Raw genomic sequence first — 7804 nt, 5'->3', positions numbered from 1 at the left:
GGTTGGTGCACGTTCTTGTCCTTGTTTCTCCGGTAGAAATCTCGGGGCACTCTTTGAGGTTCTTTGTGTTGGATTGAGTATTATGAATCTGAAATTATTTGGTGTTATTTTAGTACAAACTCTTGGATAGATCGATCGGAAAGAATAGCTTCGAGGTGTTTCGTACCCTACAAATAATTTCTTCTATGTTCTCCGCTAGATAGGAACTTTGGAGTGATTCTTCATCGCACGTTGAGGGATGGTTGTATGACCCAATTATATTAGCATTGTTGAGAGATTGCACTAGCGAAAGTACGGACCCTAGGCCTCATTTTCAAGCATTGCAATACCGTTTTTGTGCCCGTTTACTATTTGCTACCTTGCTGTTTTATTTATTCGGATTATAAAAATATATTTCTACCATCCATATTACACTTGTATCATCATCTCTTCGCCGAACTAGTGCACCTATACAAATTGCCATTGTATTGGGTGTGTTGGGGACACAAGAGATTTCTTGTATTTGATTGCAGGGTCGTTTGCGAGAGACCAACTTCATCCTATACCTCCCACGGATTGATAAACCTTAGGTCATCCTCTTAAGGGAAAATTGCTACTGTCCTACAAAACTCTGCGCTTGGAGGCCCAACACGTGTCTACAAGAATAAAGTTGCGTAGTAGACATCACATGCCGCCGCCGCCTAGTCCAGAGGTCGGACCAAGAGTTTCCCCTGAGCACGAGGGAGGGAGTTGGATCGGGGCCAAAGCAATGCCTCCACGAAGGGGACGGCCCCCACGGACGTCGCCATTGCTTAGCCTCGGCGTCGGAAGCACGGATTTCTCTAGCTCAAGATCTCAAAACCCAAAGTTTCGGAGCTGCTCAATCAGGCCGACCACCATGACAGGAGGCGTCAGATCACGCAGCACAACAACCTCCACCATCTCCGCCACCACCTCGCATCTGGAGTTGAACCACCCACTGCCAAGAACTACCACCAACCATCCAAGCCACCACGCCGCCGAACCCAGGTCACCAGCGCCAAGACCACCAGTGGCGGAGAAGAGGCAAAGCGCACTGGCCAGTACCACCGGCGTAGGCCCGCCCGGCACCGCCACCCCCTCCCCCTAGCTAAGGGCAACCCCTCCACCTCCATGGTGCCACGAGCATCACCAAACTCCGCCAACTTCCGCCACCAGAGTCGCATATCCACCCCACCACTCTCCACCTTCTTCTCAGAGCGGCAACCTCCTACCAACTCCAGCCACGGCCACGACAAGCCGAGCCGCCGCCACTGCATAGGCTAGATCCAGACGGGAGGGAAGGGAGGGAAGCCCACTCGAGCCGCTGCATCCGCCTGGACCGCCGCTCCTCCCATTCGAGCCTCCTCGTGCTCGTAGCCGACGCCGAGTGCGCACCCAGCCGCTGCGCGCGTGAGCCTCCGCCGGATCTGACTTCCCATGGCTCCCGGCCTATGTGAGGAAGGGAACAGGCCCCGCTGATGCCGACGCAGCGCAGGCTTTGCCCGGCGACGCCCACTAACGGCGGTGGAGGAGGGGGGCTACGGCGACCGGCTAGGGTTTCCTCCAGCGTAGCCCGCGGGGCGCCACGGGAAGAAGAAGGGGAGAGGACCTAGGCATAGTTATAAACTTGGTCAAACTTTATAAAGTTTGACTTTTTATATAAATCTATATGCACTGCATTATACTCCCTCTGTTCCTAAATATTTGTCTTTTTAGAGATTTCAAATGAACTACCACATACGGATGTATATAGACATATTTTAATGACCACATACGGATGTAGTCACTTGTTGAAATCTCTAGAAAGACAAATATTTAGGAAAACGGAGGGAGTATTAAATGCACGAGGGTGTAGTTATTATTGTGCCCCTCTACGTAGCACACCCCGAACCTTCTGGATTGCATATAATATATTAACCTGGGCCCCACATATCTGACAAAGCCAGCTGAAAGAGGGTAAGAAGGAAGAAAACCAGCTAATCTCGCCACGTCCGCACGGGCTGTCCATGAGCCGCCTCGCCGCAGCGGTTTTGCTCGTCTGGTCGCCCCAAACAGACTTCAAGGACAAAGCTGGATCTCCAGCAGCATCGATGACATGTGGTCCCTCTATGTTGTGCTCCCCACCTGTCAGTGTGCTTCGTCGACGCACGCCGCGGAGAACAGCACGCCCTCGCACTCGCACGCGGGGCCCTGCCCTTGTCGTTGTCCCCCTCCCTCTCGCGTTGACAGTTTAGACAGAGATAAGAACAAGACACCGCTACACTGACTGCGGAGGCGGAGTGACAGTATTATTAGAATCAGCGGATCCGCATCCGTCGACGCAGCAATTTGGCTTAGAGTTTATCTCTTGCATTTCCCCGCGCGTAGCAGCAAGCACAAGAGGAGAGATCGCAGGAGGCAGCAGTTTGTTACAGAGCTGTTGGGAGAATCCAGGAGGAAGTCGAAGTACTCCGGTCCGGCCAAGAAGGGGGAGACAGAGTGGGGGAGAGGGGGCTGAGAGGAGATGGAGACGGACAGCCCGCGGAGCCCGGAGGCGGAGATCGGGCACCGGGTGGAGGACCTGTGGGAGGTGGCGCAGCCGCAGCTGTCCCCGTCGGAGAAGCTCAACTCCTGCTTCGAGGACATCCCCGTCGCCGCCTTCCCGCGCAACCACCCCTCGCAAGGTAATCATCCTCTCGCTCTCTCGCTTGCTTGCTTGCGCTCTTGTTTCTACTACTTTCTTCTACTGTAGTAGTATATGTTTGCTCCTGTCTTTCTCTGCTGCAACAACAGTAGCGTAGCGCGAGTTCGTCTCCCCAAATGTGACTGCTTGTGAGCGAGCGAGTTTCCTAGCGCCAAGAAAAACTCGCGTCGCTCCGTGTCGAGCATTGGAACCACCGGCGATTTCTCCTTTGGATGCCGATTCCATCTGTATCGTTGTCTGTGCGGATATTGGTGCAGACCTGATGCTCGATCGTCTCTTGTCTCTTGCTGTGCCGTGCGCGCTCCGTGTCAGCACTCAGCAGCTGACGTGATGTGCTCGTCCCTATCCTGCCTGCCATTCATGTCGACCCAAGGGGGCATCATACCAAACGTGAAGTATATCTTCTGAATTTTGCGCTGTCGTGGCCATTCTAGTGAACGCGCATAGCCCACTTCCAGGTTGATTCTTGATATCAGTAGGCACTAGCACTGTTTTGGTTTACGAGTGAAAATGCAGTGGAGGTCTGAAGGATTCTAGCAAGTGTTCCAAACTCCCAGTACAGTTCAACTGTTCGTTCAGGCTAAGGGAGGCATCAATTGTGCTTGCTCTTGTTCAGAGGTCCTTTTCACTTGTTAGACCACCGAAACAAGAGCCGTCCGGGACTCTCTTTGCTTTATGCCATTAATTAATTATGTATATATATGTGAATGACGTGTATTGATATTATGTGACTGACGTATATTGATATCAGCTTATACTAAACTCCACTCTCCCAGTACCTGTCATGATCACAATATATCTTCTGGAACTATTAATCCCCAATTAGATTAGTCCAGTTGGCTAAGTAAAATATTTTTAGCTTTTGTTTTGTAAAACAAGTACCTTTCTCAACAGAGGCGGGGGACCAGTATGTATGATTTTAGTCCCGATATAAAGGAAACTGTACAAAGAGGTGCAGCCTTGGCAATCAACTTTTTGCCTAACTTGGCCACGTCTATTTCTGTGTTGAACTCACTCCTTCGTGATAAGTTTTTAAAATCAATGATGCTAACATGAGCAACTCCTACTTGGCCACTTGATAAACCAAGTGAGTTGGTAATGCTAGGGTCACAACTCCAAAACTGGAACTGAACTTTGCCAATTCCATGCTGAATGTTCTCAACAAGGGTTCTGTTCTAGCTCTGTGGCTAAATTCATTTGTAGCCCGAATGATGCCTACTGGAGGAAGTTTATACGGATCTTGAATTCTTTTGGTGCTTGAAATATGACTTTAGAGCAAGCTAGTCAAGCAAAGCCCCCAAAACACAACCACTTGTATCAACACATAGGGGCTTCTTTCTAGCAACATATTTAAGACACACTTTTAGTATACTAATGGTACTGAACCACATCAAAAACATCAATCAACATCATAATTATTAGTTGCATTTCCCACCTGAGGAGAAATGATTAGCACCAATTAGCATTGATTAACACGTAGCTATTATTTGCACAAATTGTCACTGATTAGCATACAACCATAGCACAGAAACACCCTAATATTTTCTGTAGGTTGACACCAAGTTAACATGGATTAGGACATAATTATGATTAGCGTTTCTCGAATAAAAAATGGTTAGCGCCAGGGTGATGAGGTGCCCCAAGCTCTGTTTACTGGATCCCCTCGGGATAGGAGGTGGGATAGGGCTTCTGCTGGAGCCAGTATTTTTGCACTTCCCTAAAATTTGGCTATAGGCGGGGTCAGGGTGGGCCGTAGGGGTTCGGCTGGACTTGCACTTAAGGGACTAGCGACATTAGTTGTTGCATGGAGAATACATATGAATGTATGAAATGGAATTACAATGATCAAAATTGTTTACTAATTTCATGAACTCGTGATAACAACACTCAATTGAGAAGCCGGCAGTGCAACCTCTTAAAGAAAACTTTAAGCTACTACATTAGCGACAGTATATTGTCGGTAATGTTTGTACAATCTGTGTCCTTGGTTTTCACAATCATCTTTGGTGTTTTATCTGCATATATATACAATTCTAGCTAGATAAAGTTGTATCATCATAGATTGATTAGGCATGCTTTGCTTGAGCTCGCTACATACGGTGTTCAGCATTTCGCTTCTTCGATTCAGTCAAACAAGTTTTAAGAAATGCCAATGTAATTCCTTTTTAGGCAAAACGCCAAGGTAACTAGATAATCAAACCAAAACATTTTTGTATAATGATCAAATATAGAACCTTTGAATTTATAACCTTATATATATCCTACAGGTGCATTTATGTGGCAACAAACTATTTAGAAGTGATGGAGTTACATCATCATATAGGTTCAACACAGTTCCATGTTATTAAATATAGATATGTCATTACTAAATCGAATATCTTGATATTTTTAATAGCTGATACCATGCTTTGTAACGACATGATTTAACTGAAATGTATGACTGTAAACAATAATATACAGAACATGTACTTTTACCACATATTGTCTCATAGTCACTCTGCATTCTAAATGTCTACCATGATGTTTCTTCGTGCAGTGATCGAGATACCTTCGGATGCCAGCCTTTCTGATACTGTTGAGACATTATCCAAGAATAAAATTTTGAGTGCACCCATAAGAAACGTCGATGCTCCAGAGGATGCTACTTGGATAGACAAATACATCGGTATTGTGGAATTTGCTGGTATTGCAATGTGGTTGCTTCATCAGGTTTGCATCTCTCCCTCTCTTCAGTTGAATTATTTTTATAAGCTAGATTGATTTGATCACCATGAATCCATGAGTCATTAGTCAAAACATGTTGATATGTTTGCAGCTTTGATCAATATTATCCTTATCTAAACCAAATGAATTCCATTTTACATACAAAATCACAATGGTAGATCTGAAAGTAACAAGATTAATCTCTTGGTGAAAAACTTTTTTTTTGTTTGTCTAGAGGGTAGCTTTGGAAGATATGATTTCAGTTCTGATGTATTCTCCATGATCAGAGCTCTCTATTTCTCTTCAAATCACAATTGATAACTTGTAAATATATTGCTACATTTGTGTGAATAAGATTTTAAATACACAATACATGAACCTTGACCTAGGCCTGATATCATTGGACTGTCCAACGAGTCAATCACCTTTCTAGGATCTTGTCAAAATGCATCTTCATATCACTGATATGCTGACCTTTAAGTAAATTCAGAATGATTCGAAAGGTAGGTAGTTTAAAACAAGTACATGCACTACACTTGCAGCAAGTTGTAAGCTTTATTTGTAATGTCAGTTGTGGAACTGATTATTTTCACGCTCGTGCATATCTGACTATAATTGCTTATTTTTCTTCTATGCATCAGTCTGATGCTTCAGGTAATGGAACAGCTGGTTCTGCAGTTGGATCACCTGTGGCCAATCTAGCATCTAGGTTAGGCTCTTTCACATTCAGAAGAACGTCATCTGGCAGGGTAGAAACCACTACTGATTCAGAATCAGATGAAGCTGCATCAGTGGGTGGAAGCTTTTTTGAAACCCTTACTTCCTCTGAGTTCTACAAGAACACAAAGGTGACCGACCCCTTCTCACTGCAGTGAAATGGTGACGTACTTATATTCTCCTCTAGTTAGCACCCATCCATGACACAGTTTGTAATGACGTAGGTTGGCGATATCTCAGGAAGCTTCCGGTGGGCACCATTTCTTGCCCTGCAGACATCTGACACATTCCTCACCATGCTGCTTCTTCTATCCAAGTACAGGATGAAGAGCCTCCCAGTGGTGGATATGGGGGGGAATCAGATTGAGAATATCATTACACAATCTTGCGTTGTGCACATGCTTGCAGAGTGTGTTGGACTTCCTTGGTTTGAAAGCTGGGGAACCAAGAAACTCTCTGAACTGGGCCTTCCTCTGATGAAGCCATACAAACTTGTTAAGGTACCTCCTGAATGTGTAATCTAATCCTTATAAATGTTTGGCACATTAATATGTACATAATGAGGAGGACAAGGTTTATTAGAATCAAGCTGCTCAACAGCTATACAATTGAACATCTGTAAACTGGTTTATCTGCAACTGAAGAACGAAAAACTCGAGCATAAGCTGTTTTACCTGCAGCTGAAGAAAGGAGAACTCAATGTTGCCTTGGTGTTGCCCTTTATATAGGTAAATGAAGACCAGCCAGTCCTAAAAGCCTTCCAACTGATGAGGGAAAAGGGGGTTGGTGGTGTGCCTGTTATTGACACAAATGGAACAAAAGCAATTGGTAACATTAGCATCAGAGATGTCCAATATCTTTTGAGTGCCCCCAAGATATACAAACAATACAGGTTTGTAACTCTGTTTTATAAGCTTTCTTATCTTTTCCATGGCACCTGATAATTGCTACACAAGAAGTGCCAGAAATCTTGTATGACTCTGGCTGGATGCATTCACAGGACAATCTCAGCCAAGGATTTCCTTACCGCGGTCCGGCACCACCTCCAGGAGCAACACGAAGCGTCGCCGTTGCTGCACGACGTGATCACATGCAAAAGAGACGACGTGATCAAGGAAATCATACTGAAGCTGGACTCGACCAAGATCCACAGGATCTACGTGGTCGACGACAAGGGGGACACCGAGGGGGTGATCACGCTGAGGGACATAATCTCCAAGCTGGTGCACGAGCCACGGCATTACTTTGGGGATTTCTTCGACGGCGTCGTTCCCCTACCCACAAACAGTACCGTATGACAAACTCTGTACTACTATGTACAACAAAATGTACATTATCTTTTTGCTCATTCCCAATCTTCTTCTCAAGTTGGGGTTGGGGATGCTGTTGCTGTGGAGAGACCTCTGTGGGGACGACTAATGAACCAATGGGGTGGATGACAGTGTGCGTTGAATAATCTGAGAATTGCCTGAGCTTTGCGATGAGAATGATGATGCCTCTCTTCTTTCTTGTTGACGGTTGCATAAATTCTGTCATCATTGCTTCACCGGTCCTGCTTTTTTGGAAGGTGAGCTTTGGAACACTGTCATCTTTCGCCGCTATGTTTGACATTTACTAAGCTAAGCTCTTGTGGTGAGACATTCTTGGTCATGGGCGACCGCAAGTGATGAGGTGGCTAGACCAAGGTTCAAGGTGTAGATG

At 45.7% G+C, this 7804-nt stretch overlaps 1 protein-coding gene across 1 annotated transcript; it reads left to right on the top strand.

Annotated features, from left to right (window-relative positions):
- Window positions 1-2247: 2247 nt before the first annotated feature.
- LOC123053130 (SNF1-related protein kinase regulatory subunit gamma-1) lies at window positions 2248-7590 on the top strand. Its single transcript, XM_044476532.1, has 6 exons — window positions 2248-2663; window positions 5220-5392; window positions 6028-6234; window positions 6328-6603; window positions 6832-6995; window positions 7104-7590. Exons 1-6 carry the CDS (start codon window positions 2504-2506, stop codon window positions 7399-7401), a joined length of 1278 nt encoding a protein of 425 aa, XP_044332467.1. The 5' UTR covers window positions 2248-2503; the 3' UTR covers window positions 7402-7590.
- Window positions 7591-7804: the final 214 nt, after the last annotated feature.

This window comes from Triticum aestivum, chromosome 2D (assembly GCF_018294505.1).
Source record: "Triticum aestivum cultivar Chinese Spring chromosome 2D, IWGSC CS RefSeq v2.1, whole genome shotgun sequence".
In the NCBI taxonomy this organism is placed as follows: Eukaryota; Viridiplantae; Streptophyta; class Magnoliopsida; order Poales; family Poaceae; genus Triticum; species Triticum aestivum.
The sequence above is the reverse complement of the archived record's forward strand: the minus strand, read 5'-3'. Positions and strand labels throughout refer to the sequence as shown.

Excerpts from the sequence above, each read along its gene's own strand:
- LOC123053130 (XM_044476532.1), top strand. The coding sequence starts at position 2,504 with ATGGAGACGGACAGCCCGCGGAGCCCGGAGGCGGAGATCGGGCACCGG. Across the intron at positions 6,235-6,327 it reads AGTTCTACAAGAACACAAAG|GTTGGCGATATCTCAGGAAG; the intron begins GTGACCGACCCC and ends GTAATGACGTAG. Across the intron at positions 6,604-6,831 it reads AGCCATACAAACTTGTTAAG|GTAAATGAAGACCAGCCAGT; the intron begins GTACCTCCTGAA and ends CCCTTTATATAG.